The 21,998-nt window shown below is 43.3% G+C and overlaps 1 protein-coding gene across 1 annotated transcript in view; it reads left to right on the top strand.

Moving 5' to 3' along the window:
• The first annotated feature begins 1,278 nt into the window (after window positions 1-1,278).
• Kif13b (kinesin family member 13B) overlaps window positions 1,279-21,998 on the top strand; it is a 94,760-nt gene continuing 74,040 nt past the window's right edge. Inside the window, exons 1-7 of the mRNA XM_059273479.1 lie at window positions 1,279-1,340; window positions 2,944-3,036; window positions 4,896-5,076; window positions 9,808-9,895; window positions 12,204-12,338; window positions 14,090-14,202; window positions 15,272-15,383. Coding sequence (XP_059129462.1) covers window positions 1,310-1,340; window positions 2,944-3,036; window positions 4,896-5,076; window positions 9,808-9,895; window positions 12,204-12,338; window positions 14,090-14,202; window positions 15,272-15,383 — 753 coding nt within the window. The 5' untranslated portion in view covers window positions 1,279-1,309. The remainder of the gene's footprint in view (window positions 1,341-2,943; window positions 3,037-4,895; window positions 5,077-9,807; window positions 9,896-12,203; window positions 12,339-14,089; window positions 14,203-15,271; window positions 15,384-21,998) is intronic.

Raw genomic sequence — 21,998 nt, 5'->3', positions numbered from 1 at the left:
TGGGAGGCAAAGGCAGGTGTGGATCTCTGGGAGTTTGAGGCCAACTTGGTCTCAAACAAACAAACAGACAGACAAACCAAAAAAGCTTAAACTCAAGAAATACCATAGTATAGTATTTGTTACTTATGATGGAAAGCATGAAAACCACTCAGATGGAAGGCCTGCTCTGTCCAAATCTAACTTCCAACTTTTACATCCACAAATTAGTGCAATTAATCTGCTTGATTGTTGGAGCTCAAACCTGCTACCTTGTACATGTTAGATAAGTGCTTTACCACTAACCTACATTCAAACTTATTCCTAACTATTCAACATACTGTTTTACATCACCAAGAGAAGCAAACATAGTCTGTGGAAGCCAGAGTCCACTGTACAACGTTTGACAGAGTGGGAGGGCTCTAAAACAGTGAGAAGATAATAGCTACATAAAGAGCTGTTATCAGGACATACTTGACAGTTGTTGGTTCATTAATTGGTATCTGCAAATGGAGCGTGCACGGATAGTGTGATTATCACTGACTTTATGCAGCTTTGGCCTAGAAGGTATTTGTAGTAATTTACAAAATTGCTAAAATTGAAAAGGGAACCACTTAGTGTTTTTGGTAAATAAGAACTATTATTTCTTAGTTTTCAGTTCTGTAAACAAGAGTCCCAAACTTCTATGAAGTTTACTTTCTTTGATTTAAGTTGTGCTAGGTAAGTGCTGGTAAACTTGGGTAGATACTTTAAGTGAAAGAGGAGAGGAGAGGAGAGGAGAGGAGAGGAGAGGAGAGGAGAGAGAGAGAGAGAGAGAGAGAGAGAGAGAGAGAGAGAGAGAGAGAGAATATGAGTTAATTACTGTAAGACCCTGCTTTAGAAAACTAACTAACCAAACAGTAAAAACTTTCATTTTATAGCTGCACACACATTGTTGCTATTGTGCACGTTGTCTCACAAGCTTTCTTTTGATTTACCATTGCAGATGTTTTCCATGTGAGGTAAATCTGTCTCACTGTGTAATCACCATGGGATTGTATGCATCACTAACCCCTACTCTCTGACATCAAGTGATGGTGTTTGTCTGAGGGATTGGGCAGCTGAAACATGATCATAGTGTAGCCCAGGCTGCCCTGAAACTTGGCTATTCTCTTGCCTTAGTCTCTCAGGTGATGGGATTACAGGTTTGTGCCATAAGGCCTGGCTAGTAAGTTGGTTGACAATGCTATGCATTATTATAATGGCAATTGTGATATTAAGGTTTTGTTCTTAATGCACTTCCTTTATGTTCCCTCCGCAACAGATATTTGCTTATGATCACTGTTTCTGGTCCATGGATGAATCCGTCCGAGAGAAGTATGCAGGTAACTGAGCACACTGTCCGTGCAGTTAGTAACGTGGAGGTGTTTTGGTGTATTTTCCACCCACTGCCATGGTATCATTTGGTGTAACTTTTAAACACTGTCCAGGCAGCTGCTTCCAGCATTTGCTGTGAAAGATTTTGTGCTGTCTGGGGACCAAGAGACTTCAGTGAGATGTTTTTAATGTGAGATGATAAATACTATGACTATGGGATCTCATGAGATCATCTCAGATATATCTATCTAATGGGGTCAGGAGCTACATTATAGGCATGCAGACCTTCATAATGTTAGTGATGTGGTCTAGAGGGACCTAGTATAAGGGGGGAGGAGCCCCACATGGTAGCCCAAGGTCTAGTCCTTAAAAGCTCTGTGGTGCTCACTAATTCTCCAGGCCTGCAGGACCATCTGTCGGACTTTCCTCTGTACCTTTTGCCCTGTTCTACTACCTCCCCAAAGATATCTGTCTCATCCCCATTTCTCAACAAGTTTAGGATTGTATGACAGCCCTTTGTTCCTTGCACCCTGACTGTCAAGGTCGAGTGTTTCTAAGCAGTGCTTTTACACACCGAACATATTTTATTGGCTTCTGTTATAAGAGAGATCATGGTTAACAAAAAACAATTAAGGTTCCTTTGGTCTCATTGGCCTAGTGGTGACTCCAAGGATCACCCCAATTCAGAAGTGTGACAACCGAATCAACTAGAAAGTGAGGTGGATGGAACACTTTTGCTAGACACAGCAGCATCTGGTTCTTCCAGTATTTTATGTGCATGATTGTTTTGCCTGCATGTATGTGTGCCACATATGTGCCTGATGCCCATGGAAGCTAGCTAGAAGAGGGTGTTGGATTCCTGGAACTAGGGTTATAGATGGTTGTGAGCTGCCGTGTGGATGCTGAGAATTGAACCTAGGTCCTCTGCAAGAACAGCAAATGCTTTTAGCTTGGGAACAATCTCTCCGGCCTGTTTCCAGGATCTCACTCCCTGTTCTAACTATTGTGAACTGTAAGTCATGTAACCTGAAATTTTCATGAGGGAAAGGAAAGAAGGCAGTTGATGTGTATGATTTTTCTGAACTCTAGTACACTTTGAGTAAAAGTATGGTGTGTGTGAATTCAGGCACTAAGTCTAGGCCCTAAGTTTAGATTTCAGATGTTCAGGGCCAGTGAGACAGCTCAGGTGGTAAAGGTGCTTGTACCAAGGCTGATGATCTGAGTTCAATCTCCAGGACCCACACAGTGGAAAGAGAGAACCAACTGCTACCGCTGTCTTCTGATCTCCACACAGGTGGCAACACGTGTACACACGTGACACACACACACATACAGTAAATAGAGATTATCGAATCTTAGTCGTGGGCTGTAAAATAAGCAGCTCTTGAGCTCTCTGCATTTCATGGCTTGATTTGGGTGGCCTTGTTCAAGTATATGTTACAGGGAACCCTTTACTGACTCTTCTTCCCACTCTAACTAGACATAACCTGTGGGACAGAAGCTTTCAAGCTTAAAAATCTTGTTCGGGGATAAATAAGCAGATTGTTTTGTTTGATTTCTTATTTGTTCATGTGTTCTTAGCCTTTAAAATACCATTTTCTCATCTTTTAGGTCAAGATGATGTTTTCAATTGCCTTGGAGAGAACATCCTTCAGAACGCATTTGATGGCTACAACGCCTGTATCTTTGCCTACGGGCAGACAGGTAACATGAACTAACACCTACTCCACATTTAAGCATCCTTCCAGGAAGATGAAGCCATGTTTACTGCGGTGCTTTCTTATCTTGTGTTTCCTTGTCCTGTGTTAGTTTGTCTCACAGGTGATTAAATTAGGCAGTGACATGTTTCTAAAACAGTACAATAAAATTAGGATTAAAATCCCTTTTCTTTATTGACTTCCCCCTCTTCCCATTTTCTTCTTCTTAATAATTTGCAGAGCTACAACCATTGAGTTTATTATTGGCTGTGTCTGTATATTGTAGTTCTTTAAGGATCATAATAGAGAGAATACCACAAAGAAAGAACCCACTTGTGGTACAGGAGAGATGGCTCAGTGATTAAGAACACTTGTTGCTTTTCCAGAGAACCTGGGATCGATTCCCAGCACCTACATGGTGACTCACAGTCATCTGTAACTCCAGTTCCAGGGGACCTGATACCTTCTTCTGGCCTCTGCTGGCCCCAGGCATGCAAATGGTGCACAGACATGTGGGTAAAACACCCATACACATAAAGTAAAAATTAAAAGAAAATATATTTTTAAAAGAACACACTTGTTAATATCTTACTGGTCATAACTGGTAAGGACTTTAGGCTTCTATCCTTTGTAATTAAAGAAAGAAAACCAATTTAAAGTGAAACTCGTTACTTTTAAAACAGTTCATCATGTGACCTGTCCAACTGGACATTGCTCTTCATAGAAGAATGTTTTTGGTGGGTTTGGACATCATGTGCTGTGTCCAAAAGAACAGGAACTCTGAGCCAGGCAGGGCCAGTTCCCCCCTTGCCCTGTCTCTCACCAGAAGGGCCTTTTCTGCCTCATCCTTTTTTCTTTAGACTCTTCCATAGGATTGGCATGATGAATTATCTGTGCTTACTTTAGGAAGGACCTGGAATGTCAGAAGTAGAGTATTAGTTTTAGGTGTTTTGACAGGTGACACAGCAGCAGCTTGTGAGGTCGAAAGCACACAAATGTCACAAAGCCGTTTGGTACCGGGAGGGGCAGATTGCACCTAAGTGTCATGTATTGGTTCTGGGTGGTAGGATTGAGGTGATTTAATCTTTCCCCTTTTCATTTGTCTGTGTTTTCTGGTCTGTCTGTGCTTCTGTCCTTCCTTCCTTTACTTCTTTCTTTTGATGGGAGTAACCAGCCTGGCTTTGATCTTGCTATCCTCCTGCCTCAGCCTCTGGAGTGCTGGTATTAAAGATGTGTACCGTCACAACAGGTTTCTGAGTCTTCTTTAGTGAGTATGTATTTCTGTTACAGTGGAGCAAATGCTTGTCCATTAGAGGAAGATTATTGTTTGTTCAGGGTACTGCTACAGGAGGCCAGTAAGCCCGTGGCACCATGTCTTTTGTGCTTTGATTTCAGCAGTTAGGAATATCTATGGGAACAGTAGTACTTAGATGATCCCTAGCTTACTTAGAAAACCTTGCTATATTTTAGATAATTTTTCTTAAATATGAAGATTATTCAAGGAGGGTCTGTCTGTCTATCTTGTCTTTTTTAGACAGGTTGTCAAGTTCAGACAGGTTGCTTTGAACTCTTGATCCTCATCTTCTGCCTCCTGAGTGCTAGATTAGAGTTATGGGACATCATGCCTGGCTAGGTTTTTTTTTTTTTCTAGACCAGTTTACTTCTGTTTACACAAGTAATAGAAACTTCTCTATGTTCCATTCTCACTATGCTTGATCGCATTTCTTATTCTTTTCATGTATATGTATATTTACTATATTTTGTGCATTTTGCTAAATCCTAAAAATTTATTGTAAGTAGTAGAAATAGGGTTAAATGCCTTTAAACTTCTCCAAGAGGTAGTGATGGCTTCTTTTCGTTTTTCAGGGTCTGGAAAGTCTTATACCATGATGGGCACAGCCGACCAACCTGGACTAATCCCCAGACTCTGCAGTGGACTCTTCGAACGAACCCAGAAGGAGGAAAATGAAGAGCAGAGCTTTAAAGTCGAGGTGTCCTACATGGAGATTTATAATGAAAAAGTCCGAGACCTTCTTGACCCCAAAGGGTAAAAAACTTGGAGGCTTGAGTGCTGTGGCTTTCTTGAAACAGACAGAATAGATTAGCTTTAGAGAAGGCTGTAATTGAACTGTGGTGGAGAGTGATCAGGCCATGCTGTTTGTGATTTATGCTTACACGGATCAGCTTCCCACAGCCAGTTCTGGGTCGTTAGAGCAGGCCGAGTGATGATGCAGGTCTGTACGTGTGCCTTGCTGCCTCTCCTTCTCTCCTCACCCAAAGCCACAGACAAAACAGAGGTGGCGAGAGGTAGTCATTTAAAATGAGTGTGACTGCAGCCTTCAGTGACTCAGATTTTTTTTTTAAGGCAATAAATTTCTAGTGGATTTCTGTGGTTGGTTTCGATGTGAAGTGAGGGGGGAGTAAACTGGAGCTGATCTTAGGGTAGTTCATCTGAAGGCCACGTACCCCCAAGAAGGTAGGAAACGCCCCTGATTTCGTGGGGTTGACTTTGAAAGAGAACTGCTTCAGAGCGTAAGGACCCTCAGAATCGCTTTGCTCACCCTGTGGCCACGTGAAGCCGAATGAGGAGAGCGAGAGGTAGCCGAGGAACCTGTGCACTGCCGTGTTGGTGGGGGAGGAGGCGAGGGCAGCAGCGGCTGAGGCTGTTGCTGGCTCGTGTCAGAGAGCCGTGTGGGTAGGGCTTCCAGCCCAGGATCAGATGGTGAGTTCTGTTTGGATGAGGAAGGAGGTCCAGGAAAGAGGATGTGAGGGACAGAATCCAGTGAGGCTCAGTCAAGAGCAAATGGATCTCAGTTCTTTGGCTGATAATGATCTTCAGGCTGGAGTCTGAGTTGACACTTGATTGTCTGTCCATACCTCACCTACCCATTGTTTATGACTTCATTCTTATCTGCCAGGCACCATGCAGTTCAGACCAAGAGCCCATAGTATGGAAAGAATGAGTTTTGCAGACAAGTTAGAGTGCAGTCTGCTTTTTGCTGGTGAGGGATGTTAACACAAAATAGAGTGCAAAAAGGGAAGGGGGGCCTTTCCCAGAGCCGAGAGAGGATTCCACAGAGGTGCTTGATGGTTTATATGCTGAGTAGGAGTTGTCCACTGAGAAGTGAGGTGGAACCATTCATGTCTAGGCACAGCCTTGTGGAAGTGGATGGACATCACCCACTTCCAGGATGATAAAGATGCAGTGCAGCTGGAGGGTAGGGTGTGTAGTAGCCAGAAGTCACAGAAGGAGGCAGAGATGGGCGGCCATGGCTCAGGCACTCACATTTTGCTCCCTGTGCACTTTTGATTCTGCCTGCATGCTTTTCTTGAACTTTGGCCTCTCTGAAGATGGCCGGTTTCTCTGAGATCTAGCTCAGACCTACTCGTCCCAGGAGCAGTCCGTTGGCTGGCTTCTAGCTGTTCATCCCTGTGTTTTGTAGCCCTAGTGGACTGCCTTGAAGCTTGCCAGCCAGATGTGTTTAGTCCTTATTGGTTTCTTGTTTGTTTTGCATGTGGCTTAGTGCTCAGCACATGGGCTTTGAAGTCACACAGCTCAGGATCTAGCCTCTTGTTACTGGTTGAGCAAGTTCCTAACACTTCCTAGGCGAACTACACAGGGAATGATTGGTGTTATCACGCAGTACCCCACAGCATCTCAGAGGGCTGTTGTGAAGATTCAAAGTGTGATATATCTGAGGTCTTAGGACTTCTGACATACAGAAAGGGCTCAACATGTGCTGGCTATGTTTTTTTTTCTATGAAAGTTCCTTGAAGATTTAAAAAAAGTGTTTCCTTTTTCATAATGTAAAAACTTTTATTTATGTATATGTATATGTGTGTGTGTGTGTGTGTGTGTGTGTGTGTGTGTGTGTGTGTGCTCGCGCGCACATGTGCAGTACCTGTGGAAGTCAGAAGAGGGTATGGGATCCCCTGGAGTTGGAGTTACAAGTAGTGAGCAGTCTAATGTCTGTTTTGAGAGTTGAACTCCAGCCGTCTGCAAGAACAGCAATACTCTTAACAGCTAAGCCATCTCTCCAGACCTACAAACATTTCTGTTTCTGAAAAGTCAAAGTAATTGGATTAAAAGTCTAAAATCAGATTTCATTTTAATCAGAGTATTTGAGAAAACTTCATTTTTAAAATTCAAGTACTGATTTTATTTATTCAGTGACTATCATGCATAATAATGTAATCCTGTTGTTTTGCTTGAGGCATAATATAGTATATATATTGTCTTCAAGAAAAAGGGGACAGGAAGGCTGGAGAGATGGCTTAATGGTTAAAAGTACAAGTTGCTCTTTCAAAGAACATGAATTCAATTCCCAGTACCCACATGGTGGCTCACATCATCTGTAACTCCAGATCCAGGGGACCCAGTGTCCTCTTCTGGCCTCTGTGAACACCAGGCATTCACATGGTTAACAGATACAGGTGCTGACACAATACCCATACATATAAAAAGGGGAGGTGGGGTTAGTGCTGAGGGGACAGCTTAGTTCGTAAAGTGGTTGCTGTGAAAGCATGGGAACCTGAACTGGATCCCTAGAACCCATGTTTAAAAAGAAATCCATGTGTGATGGTATGTGCTTGTAATCCAGTATTGAGGAGGCAGAAACAGGCATATCCCTGAGGCTAACAGGCCACTGGCCTAGCTAATCATCAAGTTCCAGGTCCTAATGAGAGACCTTCTCTCAAAAAATAAGGTAGAGAGTATCCAAAGAATGACACCTGAGGTGGACCTCTCACCTCCATAGGCACACACCTGTTGACACACAAATGAACATGCACATATACCCACCCACATCCATACACATAGACATAAAAACAAAAAGTAAAAGTAAAAGGCTAAAAGTTAAACCCAGACCATGTCCTTGTGTAAGAGGTGAGCAGCAGTCCAAATCTTGTGCTGTGTCTACTTTAACTGAACTCACTTGGATTTATCTGCATTATGTAACATTGTAAGTTGAATGTAGGGTGCTAGAAGATTCTGAATCATTAGGAAATACTATGCTGTGACCCATATACTGAAAGACAGTAAAACTTTTAGATGGCCAAGCCATTTCCTGGTTCCCCCACTCTCTCAGTACCTCTGTTCGCTTCCCATATGGTGGATGAAGTGGCTGTGGTTCCAGGTTCCCTGGGATCTCAGCCCGTGTGTTCACCACCATTCCTTCTGTTCTCCCCCTGCTGCTGTTCTTTGTTACCTGTGCTGTCCCCAGGCCCCTCTGTTACCTGTACTGTCCCCAGGCCCCTCTGTTACCTGTATTGTCCCCAGGCCCTGCTGTTACCTGTATTGTCCCCAGGCCCCTCTGTTACCTGTGCTGTCCCCAGGCCCTGCTGTTACCTGTGCTGTCCCCAGGCCCTGCTGTTACCTGTACTGTCCCCAGGCCCCTCTGTTACCTGTACTGTCCCCAGGCCCCTCTGTTACCTGTACTCTGTCCTCAGGCCCTGTGGCCTATACCTTGCAAGGCCTGTTGGCACCTTAGTTCCGTTTTTACTTTGTTAGCCAAGTGTGTTAATTCTCTGAGTGACTCTTAGGTACCAGGGATTGTACCAGGAACCATAAACCCCCAAACTATTGTTAATACAAGGCGTTTTTGCTCTTCTAATCCATGGTAGGGCTGAGCTGACTGAGACAAGACAGCAGACAGGAACAGATTATACAGGAGTGTGGGTGTAGACCGAGGAGCATAGACCTTACGTTGTAGGCACCAAAAACTACCACAGGAGTTTAAACATTTGAACTCATCATTTATTTTGAAAACAAAACAAAGCAATATCTTTCGGTGGCCAAATGAACACATAATACGGATAAACAAACAAAAACAAAACATAATCATCTGGGATTTCACTATTAGTAAATACTCTTTAAAAATAATTTTAGTTGAGAAACAATACTTTCATCTATAGAGTACAGTGGGATCTTTTGGGATATGTAGACACTATGGAATGGCTTCCTCAATCTAATTAATTTATCTGTTACCTCAGTTGTCATTTTTCTTTCTTTTTTTTGGTGTGGTATGAAACCCACCCCCAGCAATTTTGAATTATGATTTACACGATGACTGACCGTAGTCACCATGCTGTTTGTTCTCAGGCTCCGCCCCTCCTTACAGAAACTTGGTGCCCTTTTGCTGGCATCTGGACAGATGTTCCTTGTATTTTGCTTAAAGCATTGAGAGCGCCACAGCTGCAAGCATGCTGGGAGGTTTGTTTTAGAAACTAGTGAACGTTTACTTCTTGTTTTATTGAATCTCTTGTGCACTTATTGGAAAGATCATACTTCACCCCCTTTCCTCTAGTGTGTCAGCATGATAAAGTGTGCAGGCTCCCCTTGTTAGAAGAACCGTAGATAAGCTCAGTATTGTATCTTTAAATGGCTGTGAGAGCCGTTGGTTGTCTTTGTTTCTTTGTTCACGGCCGAGCTGGGCCTGTGGTTTGTCTTTCTTGTGCAGTTAACACTTACAGAGCTTCTCTCTTGGGGCCGGCTCTGAGATATGACAAGGAGATGTTGGTATTTATTCGACTGTGCATTCTTTGTGGTAGTAAATAGACTTCCCACGCTTACCCTTTTGAGCCGTGTGGTATTTGACTACATTATCCAGTTTTTCCTCCCAGCAAGGGTTTTAAAGTTAGGTCTAAATCCTTGAGCGGTCCAGTCGCAGCTCTTCTCTTTTAGGGGTTCTTTCTTGAAGGAAGTGTACGTTTCTGTGAAGCAAGCTGAGTCCTTCTAAAGGCAGTCACTAATGGATCCTCGTGTCTCTGTCATGAACAGAAGCCGTCAGACCCTGAAGGTGAGAGAGCACAGTGTGTTGGGACCCTATGTGGATGGACTTTCTAAACTGGCTGTCACAAGCTACAAGGTAACGGCGTTCTCTACAGAAGCTGCTTCAGTGGACTGTCATTTTGGCTTGTTGCATACCTTTATTTTCTAAAGCTTTCATTATGTTTATCTTATGTGCATGAGTGTTTGCCTGCATGTGTGTCTGTGCACTGTGTGTGTGCCTGGTGTCTCGGAGGCCAGAAGGGGGCATCGGATCCCCTGGAGCTAGAGTTTCACACAGTTTTGTGAGCTGTTATGTGGGTGCTAGGAATTGAACTCGTTTTTTGGAGCCTTCTCTTCAGCCCTGGGTTATATTTTTAAAATTAAATTTACAATACCATTATTTAGTAACTCACTTTCTGCAAAAAACTTCAAAGCAAGATAAAGACTAGTCAGTAAATGTCAACTAAATATGATGGAGACCCTGGGTTGTCAGAACTAATGGATCCAGATGGGGCTTGGGAAGTTCTGGAAAATGTTTTGCCTGTGGTGATATTTTTGCAGCTAATGATTTACTTTGAGAGTATTTATTGTGTTGAAATTTTTTACTAAATAGCATTCTTTTTTATTTATACAGCAGAAGTGTAATTGTATGACATGAAATTTTTCATATATGTTTGGCAGTTTAAGATTGTGTTGAAGTATATACATCATAAAAACATAACAGGATTTTAGTAATGTTTCTTTGTAGATGTCCATGTTCTCTTGTTATGTATCCTTAGTGTCTAGGAAGTACCTGGCATATGGTAGATGCTTTTAATATACATATGACTGAATGAATCAAGAATAAGCAGTGATTTAAACAATACTTTCCTGTAAAAAAAAAAAAAAGTCTGAAATAGGTACTCTGAGGCTGGTGTCGTGGCTCCAAGCTGTTGGTACAGACCTCAGGTCCTTCCCCACTCCACAGAGATGCTATAATGCCCAGACTCTCCTAATGCCTCTTACAACAGAGCTATGATGGCATGCCTACTTCCATTAAGGAGGATCACCCAGATGGTCTGTGTTACACTTTAGTTAATCATGTGGCCAGCCTGGGCTGCAAAGACATCTGGGAAATGCAGCCTCTTGATTCTGCCACAGCAGACTTAGAGGAAGAGAGGACTCTTTCACTGGGAAGAACACCGGGTGGTGAGAGGCAGCTGGGTAGCATTTTCAGATACTCCATCTCTGATTCCTCATTTCCCAAATCCTTGTAGATGACTTTGCTATGTGTGTGTATTTATTCATTATTCATTTATTCATGTGATGCCAGGGGTTAGACCCAGGACCTTGTCAGGCTAAGCAAGCTCATTGCTTGTGGGCTCCATTCCCAGCCCAGAAGATGATAATTGTGTTGTAATTAATGAAGCTAAGGTCAGATTGCTTTAGGCACTGTTTCAGAGCTTGTGGCTTTTGGGAGCGAGGGAAAGATAGGGTCTCACTTACTGTGTCATCCTGGATGACCTGGAACTCCCAGATGGCCTCACATTCCCAGAGATCCACTTGCTTTGCTTCCTGAGTGCTGAGATTAAAGGGTTGTGCCACCAGGTCTGGCCCCAGAGCTTGTAACATTTGGAAAAGCTGAGCCAGCCCTGGTGGCACAGTCCTATAACCCCAGCTCTTTAGGGGGCTGCAGCAGTAGTAGGATGGACGGTTCAAGGCCTGAGTAACTTATTTAAGTCCTGTCTCAAAAACATAAAAATAGAGCTAGAGATAGCTCAATGGGAGAGCATTTGTGTAACATATTTGAGGTCTTGGGTTCAACTCCCAGAACTGCCCCCCACCCCAAATCCATAGCAGTTTTTCTAGTATTCCTGGCTTTATGCTAATTTTTTAAAGCAGTACTATCAAATATATACTTAATGTGTTTAGGTGAAAGGTTAAAATCTTTTTTATTTTTTGCTTTTTAGATAATTTGTTTAAATGAAATAAATTCGTATTGCTTTTACAATTAAATGTACTTAGTTTTTTTTTTAAATTTCTGGAGTAGGTGAATATCAGCATTTCATGTCACTCAAAAGTATTGTTTCTAATGTTGTGCATGGCACATCTGTGATATGGTACTGTGGAAGCAGAGGCAGGAGGATCACAACTTTGAGACTAGCCTGGGCTACCTTGTAAGAGCCCATCTATGGGTTGAGGGAATCTAACTTGTAAACTTTTCTATATCAAAGCTGCCATTTGCTTCTGTGTCTACCGTAAATAATGTGCTTGAGTTGTTTCTCAGAAACAGTATGGGCTAACTGTATTCTTGCTGAAAACCAAAATGTAACCTCTAAAAACTTGGGTGCTTATGATAGTGTGGGAGAGTGGTTATGCTTATTCACAAATAACAAAACCTGTGCCTGTAACCTGTTTCCACTTAGGATATTGAGTCCCTGATGTCCGAGGGCAACAAGTCTCGGACAGTTGCCGCCACCAACATGAATGAAGAGAGCAGCCGGTCCCACGCAGTCTTCAAAATCACCCTGACGCACACTCTGTATGATGTGAAGTCTGGGGTAAGCGGCTTCTGAAGGGATCATGGCTGAGCCTGTTCTTTTGATGTTAGCGGAATGGAAGGCCTAGTCCAGACTGTCAATCAGGACTAGGGACCAAAGGTCCTGGCTAGAGTAGACGCTGCTGTAAGGAAGCTGCAGTGCTGTTGGAACACCCCAAGAGGGCTGGGGTCTACAGCAGCTCCAGGAGTCACCCCTAAAACCACAAGGAACACCCACAGCTGCAATCAGAAATAAAGAAATTGCTTCTGTCAGTGCAGCTGCCTCTTAGTACCCCGGAAGTTGTAGAACATCCTGGAAAATCTCAGATTTCATGACCTGCCTGATGGTAGAAAAAAAAGCCAGGGAAGACACTCGACTTCTGCTTTCCAGTCTTTAGCAAGAGGGTCTGAAAGAACTTGAGTCATATCCTGAGGCCTGGCTGTAAGGGAGTCCTGGACTAGACCTGGTTCCCTTCCTCTCCAGAGAGAGCGGTGACCTGGTCCTGCCACAGCAGCAGTCCATTTATACCCCATGGCTGATTGCAGCAGGCGCCTTGCTGGGGATACCTGCTGCAGCGTGCATTGGGGAAGCATGCCATAACATTATTAGACTGGGTAGGGCGCCCTTGGAGCATTTGTCTGGAACCTTGTGAAGATTCTGGGCCTCTGCATATTGGGAACATCTTTGATAACTCACTCCCTTTGTTCTCTCTTTTCGTGTGAAGATTGATCACAGTGTCCATCCCTCAGGACCTCAGTTTTGAATACTGGAAACCAAAAGAGTCTCCTGGCAAGGTGCTCCATGTTGGCAGTGTTTTCCTTTGCTGAAAAATCACTTTTTTTCCTCCATCACATCAAGATCAATGTTAAAAACAAAAAGTTCTTTGTTTTCGATTTCCTTTTTTAGAGTAAAGCAAAACAAAGTAAATACCATACTGAAGACTATTTTTTCTTAAAAGTATTTTTGATTTGGGAAGCAAAATATTCTTTCGTTATGTTTATTTTATGGAACTCTATAAATGTATTTTTTGCAGTGCTGAGAACAGAACCCAAGGCCTTCTGCATGTTAGATAAGCATTCTGCCACCGAGCTACATTCCCAGCACGAAGATCACACAGATTTTAAAGGGAACTTTTCAAAATGGTCGAATCTGCAGCTTCTGACATTGCTGTCTCATGTTTCTGTTTTGATGACGAGGTGGAACAGAAAACTTGTCACATGTTTGTGATCTGGTGGAGGAAAACATCACTGTCTAAGAGCACAGCCGATTGCAAAAAACTAAAGCTGATCAGCTTCAAGGAGAGAATGTTTAGAAAATGTTTTTGACTTTTTGAACAATTCTGTTACACAAAAGTCAGATTTTTTTTTTTAATATTAACCAAGAAATGTGACTATTTTGTCTCCAGATTACTGGCTAATATTTATGAAATTTCAAGTATAGTCTCAAATCATTAATCTTCTGATCTTAAAAGCACTTTTGTTTACATCTCTGAAAATTTTACCAATCTCTCCAAAATGTCCCATTTTGAAGCATTTTTCCTGAGGTCCTTAACTTCCTTGTTTGCTAACAACTGGGTTAGCGAATTCTGTCGGTTTGCACTAGGTTTTGTGCTGGGTGGTGTTTTTCTGCAGGGTTGAGGAGCAGCACGAAGTGGTTTTGCAGTAACAACAGATAACTTTAGGAAAGGCTGGAGACGATAAGCCATTCAAAGGAGTCCACCTGTTTTCAGTGTTCGTTAGCCATTTGCTAGTATGTGTCGATTTTCTTTGCAGACATCTGGAGAGAAAGTGGGCAAGCTAAGCTTAGTGGATTTAGCTGGCAGTGAACGAGCCACGAAAACTGGAGCTGCAGGCGACCGGCTGAAGGAGGGCAGCAACATCAACAAGTAAGCTCTCCAGAATCACATTCTTGAACTGCTTTTCGGAGCTGATAGGAAAACAGGGGAACATCTGTGGGTATTGGAGTAAGATGATTCTGGAACGATTGAGGCAGTGATGAATAAGCAGTTTGGATTTGTTTTTCTAGTGTTTCCCATGAGCCCAGGCTCATTTTCTCATCTGTGGAGTTGTTTGATGGAACTGAGGAGCGTAGTCCTCAGTCAAGTCAGGGCTTCTTAACAATGGCCCTATTGACACTGGGGCTTAGATGACTCCTTGTCCTTTCGGGTGGAGGATGCTGTGCATTGTGGGATGTTTGATAGAATTCCTGGCATCCACTTGCCAAGTGATGTTAGTACCCACTGGCCACCAGTTATGGCAACCCAGGCTCTTTCTGTGACTTACTGTTACCATGGAGCATAGTCATCCTCCACTTGAGAACCACTAGCCTATATTGTAGACAAAACCAGTGACCATCCATCTCTGAGTGAGTGCCAGCCACATTGGGCTGTCCCTTTATGTCTGCTGTTGTGTTTGTTAAAGGGTCAGAAGCAAGATTTTATGAAATAATGCTTCACTTGCCAGCTGTATCACATATATGGTTCTCCCTCAGGCTAAAACAGTACCTCTTCATGGGTTCAATTCTTCCCTCTCGTCAGGGTTCCCACAGCCAGGAGTCAGACCGCAAATGGGGGCTGTGGAACACTTCTCCAGGACTGGGATCTGACTGACTGGTGTAGATGTCAGCTTGTTAGCACTATAGCAAGAGTTAACTATTTTACCTTGGGTATTCTTCTTGAAGATGTCTGTTGTTTATATTATTATTTTGACCTGAGGTTTTACAGTTCATATATTTTATCTGCAAAAATGAAAGACAAATAGTGCTAAGCATTTTTATTGCTTCAAGTAGCAAATGGACAGGAGTTCTTAGGAGCTCAGTCTTCAGATCAGACAGCAAAGTGCTGACCACAGTGCTCCTCACATGCAGGCTCCAGGGCACCTTGCGGTCCATCCTTGTGACTAATGTGACATTTGATATGTTTTGGGTTAGATAATTGTGGGTTTTGTTCCATACAGGTCCCTCACAACCTTGGGTCTGGTTATCTCAGCCCTAGCCGATCAGGGTGCTGGTAAAAACAAAAATAAATTTGTTCCTTATCGGGACTCCGTTCTCACATGGCTGCTCAAGGTGAGTTATTTTCTTCCTCCTTCATTAGCATACCTTCAGTAGTTGGCAGAAAGGAAGAATAAAGAATAAGTTCATCTCTTTCAGGTACCTTTTCTCCGTCTGTTTCAGATTTGTAGCTTTCAGGCTGTTTGAACAGCTTCTGTTTAGGAAGCTCGTGCCGTTTTCTTCCTAGTGTTTGCCGTTCTTGTCCTCCAGAACCTGCAGGGGAAGGGGTTGTTGGATTCACTGTGGCCCCTGGAGGTGGAGTGGGCAAGAGGGATCTAGTGTTGAGGGAACACATGGTCCCTCACAGTGTGCACTGCCTGACACCCTTCTCCAAGCTGCTCCGTCGTGCTCAGACACCTTTGTTTGATAGCTTGGGCTTATTGGCTGTTTCATTCTCCCTGAGCCTTTTTCTTTGCAAAGCTTCTGCTGAATGTAGAGTAGAGCACACAGTCATTTCTCCATTAGTGTGAACGAGGGACAGAAATGTGGGAGGAAAACCTCCATGAAGTGCTATGAGGAAGCAGGAGGAAATGGAGACCCTCCCCCTCAGTGAGAGGCGAGCATGGAGGGTTAACTTACAGGTTTGTTAGGGACTTCACAATAGACAGGTCCACTGGGGTGCTGTGCAGAAGTGGACATCAGGCTGGGTATTAGAGCATGTAAACTAGCTGACAACTTTATAAAGGTGTCACTGTGGCTTTTCTAATACTCTCCATGGTCCATTGAAAACAGAGAAGTAGGAGAGATGGCACATGCTTAAGAACGAGTCCTACTCTTCTAGAGGACATGAGTTCAATTCCCAGCTCATATAGCACAGCTCAGAGCTGCCTGTGACTCCAACTCCAGGGCATCTGACACCCTCTTCTGGCCCCCAGAGGTGCTGAACTCACCTGCATAAGTCCACACAGACACACAATTAAAAACAACAACAACAACAAAAGGAAATGGAAATAACTTTTGGTGCCTGGCTTAGTTTAGTGATGGCTCATTTTCTCATTGGTAAGAATGTACTGTACTTATTATTTCTTACTACAGTGAAACGGGGCCCCAGGGAGCTTAGAAAAGGATGCCACTGCTGATTGAGTCGCTGTGTGTAGAGATCAGCCTTTGCCAACGAAGATACTTCCTTCCGAGTGTACATACTCAGGGTCCTTCTCCTCCTCTTCCTCCTCCTCCTCCTCCTCCTCCTCCTCCTCTTCTTCCTCCTCCTCCTCCTCCTCTTTTTCTTCTTCTTCTTCTTTTTTTCCCCCTGAGACAGGGTTTCTCTGTGTAGCCCTGGCTGTCTTGGAACTTTGTCTGTAGACCAGGCTGGCTTTGAACTCAGAGATCTGCCTGGCTCTGCCTCCCAAGTGCTGGAATTAAAGGTGTGTACTACCACCGCCCAGCTACGCTCCGGTTCTTAGCATCCTTTCTACATTTCTGTACAACTTTGAAGTATTGTTTGCATAACTGTAGTAAGTTTGGCAGAAATCTAATGCTAAAACTGGATATATTGCTACAATAGAAAATAAAAAAGATAGCTTCCTTTGGCCAAAATGCAATAAAATGTGAAATTTTAAACAGGAGACAAGAAAAAAATTTGATTAAAAAAAAAAAAAAAAAAAAAACACTTGTAAACTAGACATACCTGTAATCCCAGCACTAAGGAGGCTGAGGCAGAAGAATTGCTTCTAGTTTTAGGCCAGCCTGGGCTACATAACAAGATCTTGTGTTTCCTGATTCCCCAAGAATTACTTTCGAATGAGTGCTGTAGACATTTTTTCTACCAGGGAGCATGTCAGGAATTAACCTGCATTGCTCATGGCTTCAGAAAGAAAATCTGAGAAGGTTCTTCTCCCTCAGACCTCCACAGAGGTGTTTCCACTCATGCATGGCCATTCCTTTGATGTGCCTGATTTAAAATCAAGATGTTCTGATGTCCATGCTCTGTTTCATGATTAGAACATTAAATAGAAAGAATTGAGAAATGTAAATTTTAGAGGCAATAAAACTATTATTAATTAAAAAAATAAAATAATCTACATGGTCCCTGTGACTTGAGTTAAGACAACTGGCAATCTCCTCTTGCTGGTTCAGTTGGCCCCATTAATTACCAAGTGGCTGTCACCCTGTTTCCGGGGATTCGGGCACAGGCAGCCATGTCTACTCTGGCTGGTTTGTGTGAGGCTGTGCTCCTTATCCTTAGTCAAGGTCATTGAGAGGCTGTCACTGACTTTCCTGTTTTTGATGGAAAGTAAGGAAATGTTCATAATGTGTGAAGAATGAACCTGTTTTGTCATTCAATTTAGTCTGCATTGCAGCTTCTTTGTGGTGCTTCATATTAAAAACAAGGCATGTTTGTCTGGTTTCTGTCATTAGTTTTTTCCTTAAAGACTTGCATTTCTTTTCTATGTCAGATTTGACTTTTGCACCAAGAACCTAAGTAGGGATTTAAAAACTTACTGCAGAGCTGTAATAGTTTGCCCTTTCACCTCCCACCCAGAGCCTGAGTTCTCAGTTCATCTGTAAGCAGGCATAGCTTGTTACCTTGTCCTTCTTTAACTCCTAGTCCACCCCCAACCCCACCCCCCCCCACCCCCGCCCGCTGATCTCTTCCAGTATCGGTGTGAGATTAGCACATCCCCCAGCATGACTTCCACTGAGCCCATAAAATGACTCACCTTTTTTTTAAAATTAGTGCTTTTGCATTTTTTAAAGATTTATTTATTTGTTATGTATACAGCGTTCCTCCTGTATGCATGCCTGCATGCCAGAAGAGGACATCAGATCTCATTATAGATGGTTGTGAGCCACCATGTGGTTGCTGGGAATTGAACTCAGGACCTCCGGAAGAGTGGCCAGGCTCTTAACCTCTGAGCCACCTCACCAGCCCCACCTTTTTTTGTTTTTTGTTTAACTTTTTATTGATTCTTTGTGAATTTCATATCATGCACTCCAATCCCACTCATCTCCCTGTCCCCGTTACCCTCCCTTCACACTTGCAACCCTCTCAAAGAAAACAATGTAATAAAAAATAAAAAATTAAACAATAAGAATGCAAATAGTGTGTCACTCATGGTGTGCCACCCAGTCTACCCTTTTAAAGAAACGGATGTGTATAGGGGTGTGCCTTGGGTCGGCCTTGGTTGTCATTCTCAGGAACCTTGACCTTTGAGCCGGGGTCTCTCAGTGGGATTTGGGGCGAGGTAGTTAGGATAGGCTGAATGGCCAGTGTGCTCTGGAGATTTGTCTGTCTCGACTCCTCACTGCAGTGATCACAGGCATGTGCCACCACACCAGGCTTTCTGTGTAGGTGCTGGGGCCACACTCAGGTCCTCATGCTTGGGAGTTACACCTTTTACTGACTGAGCTATCTCCCCAGCACCAAACTGCTCATTTTTGACAAGATTTGCATGCTTAGTTTGTGTTTGAACGACATTTACGTAATATTTGTGCTATGCACTTGATGTTTATCCCCGTCTGAGTGTGGATCTCTTAACCCCAAGTCTGCTAATGTGTGCTCTGCTCACACTTTGTGAGAGCTAACCCCCACTTTTATTCTTAATGTCAGGTCCCTAGTGGATGTTGTGTGGATCTCTCACCTAGCTGATAGCCATTTCCCTTGGACTTTCTTTGTCTAATCCACTCTCCACAATTTCTAAATTCACCAGAACATTAAATCTCTTCAGTAATTGTCCTCCAGGCCCTTAAAATCAAGGCCAAGTTCTTTAATGAGTGGCTTACAAAGGTCCGCTCTAGCTGACCTTTCCTCCTAGCTTTCATCTTGTGCCCTCTGGCATGGTAGATTCTAAATGAGTGAAGATGGCTGTCTTACTTTTCTTACTTTAGGGCTCTATCCATCCATCCATCCATCCATCCATCCATCCATCCATCCATCCATCCATTCGAGACAGGGTTTCTCTGTGTAGCAGGGCTGTCTTGGAACTTACTCTGTAGACCAGCCTGGCCTCAAACTCACGGAGATCCACCTGCCTCTTTCTCCTGAGTGCTGGGATTAAAGGTGTGCACCGTAGTCACTTCCACCTCTCCTGCTTCTCGCTCCTGTACCTGCCAGTGTTGGTTCACCTGGAGCTCTGCAGTCTCTTCTGTTCTGGGTTCCTTCCTCTCTTTGGAAGATCCTGGGTCTAGCTCTTCTACAGCACTGCCTCTCCCATTAGATGGCAAAGCCCATGAGAGGCGAGGAACAAACAATCCCCGCTCTGCTCTGAACTAGCACTCTGACCTTCCCTAAATCTCTCAGCCTTTCTGGGACTCAGCCTCTTAGTGGAACAATGAAGTAATTTGATTAGATGACTTCAGAGTTCTTTCAGCTTGCAAAGAAAAATTTGACTTCTAAAATGAAATTTCTTCCCAGTGTCCATTTAATGTGCATTGCCACATTTGAAACAAAGCTGGTCTGATTTGCTTAATTAAAGAGTAAAGAATAAACTGTAAACTCTCTCTTGGATGCCTGCCCATTCTTTTGTTACAGTTTCCTTTTTGTTCAAGGCAATATGAGCATATTGCTGCTCCATGGTCATTTAGTAAATCAGGCATGGGATGCCAGTTTCCTTTTCTCAGCCTGAGCACAGTGGCAGCTTGCTTTTGCCCCGGTAGTTATGGTTACAAGTCCCATTTGTCGTCCGTGTTTGCTGTGCCCATAGGCAGCCTGCAGTAGCCCTTAGGGCGATGTGTGGCATTGCTGGTGGGTGGAACTGCAGGCCCTGAGACTTTCCTGTCTCATCTGAATGTCATTAATCTGCATGGGACTCCTCAGACAAAATGGAGCGTTGACAATGTGACATCAGCATCTAGGAGTGAAAAGAGAAAGAGAATCTAGCGGTCCTGGCTTGTACTCCCGAAAGTCCAGACTGGTTCCATTTCCCACCTTTCTATACATGAGAACTTACTTTCTTCAATATAATCATCTCTGTTTTGTTTGAAAACTAAATTTTCAATAATGGATGAGTAAGCATATACATGCCTGTGATTGTATTGAGCTGTTGATGCCTCGGAAATTAATTTTGTTTCTAATAACAGGAAAGAATATTTTGGTGCAGTGTTGGCCCTCAGGCCTAAAGTTGCTGTGGTTGCCAAGAGCTTGTTGTGGGTGGCTGTAGGGGAGGAGAGGTCAGTTTGGAATGGAAGGTGGAAAACACCTGGGGTAGAGAATTGCTCAGTCTGATAGTTCTAGATTGTTAGTCAGGCTGTTGGTGTTTTTTCTTGTTTGTTTGTTTTTGTCTGTTTTCATTTTTAGAACAAACTTGTTTTCTCACTAGTAAAGTAGGGGTACTAATTGAATTTTAAAAAGGCAGAGAACTATGTAAAACTACAAAAATTTCTAACAAATTTTATACGAATTAAAATTGGAAAAACTAGGGCTGGAGAGATGGCTCAGAGATTAAGAGCACCGACTGCTCTTCCAGAGGTCCTGAGTTCAATTCCCAGCACCCACATGGTGGCTCACAACCATCTGTAATGAGATCTGGCACCCTCTTTCATATACATAATAAATAAATAAATCTTTAAAAAAAATTGGAAAAACTATACTTCAAAATTAAGGGTTTTCTAAAGATGAGTATTGGCCAAAGTCCGGTCAGCTTTCTTGTGATGTAGTGAATGTTTCTCTGATTTTGAGAATCTGTCATTCATTGAGATTGCATTTCTGAAAGGGGATATTGAATCTTTATGTGTTCATATATGTGTGGGTCCATGTGCATGCATGTATGCATGTGGAGGCAAGATGAACCTTGGGTGGTGTTACCCAAGCTCTGTACACCTTTAAAAACATTTTTAAAGTTTTATTTGTGTGTGTGTGTGTGTGTGTGTGTGTGTGTGTGTGTGTGTGTATAAAATGGGCAAACATTATATATATATATATATAATGTTTGCCCATTTTATATGCATCACAGACATGTAGGGGCAGGAGAAGTCATCAGAATACCCTGAAATTGGAGTTACTGGCAGTTGTGAACCACCTTGTGGGTGCTGGGAACTGAACCCAGGTTTTCTGTGAGAGCACACTCTGAACTGCTGAGCAATCTCCCTAGATTCTTACCTGTTTTCTCACTGGCTTGGAGCTCATCTAATGGTCAGGCTGGCCAGCAAGTCCCAGGGATCTGCCTTTTCTCCACTTGCCTAGCACTGGGATTGTAAGTGCACACTGTCATGTTTAGCTTTTTTTTTTTTTTTTTTTCTTTTCCTGTGTAGCCCTGGCTGTCCTGGAACTTGCTCTGTAGACCAGGCTGACCTAGAACCCAGAGACCTGCCTCTGCCTCCTGAGTGTACCACTGCCAGGCTAGTTTCATTTTTTTATGGTGCTCCCAAGCCTTGCATGGTAATGTCTGCAGTTATCTACTGTCTTGTAACACCTTACTCCCTAACTGGATAGCGGGACCAGCAGTCATCATCTGACAGTTTCTGTAGGTCAGGATTCCACAGGCAGTCTTACGTGACTGGGGCTAGGGCCATATGTGCTGTAGTCCAAGTATGAGGCAAGGCTGTAGTCATCTGGAGGCCTGACCCCGAAGTGAGAGTGTTGCTCATTTCCATGCTGATGGGCAGAACTCGAGGACCTGCTTCTATTTTCATGCCTTAAGTCCCAGCACTGGGGAGGCAGACAGAGGCAGGTGGATCTCTGAGTTTGAGGCC

Source organism: Peromyscus eremicus, chromosome 9 (assembly GCF_949786415.1).
Source record: "Peromyscus eremicus chromosome 9, PerEre_H2_v1, whole genome shotgun sequence".
NCBI classification, from domain to species: Eukaryota; Metazoa; Chordata; class Mammalia; order Rodentia; family Cricetidae; genus Peromyscus; species Peromyscus eremicus.
Note: the sequence above shows the minus strand (reverse complement) of the source record. Positions and strands in the feature narration are given on the sequence as shown.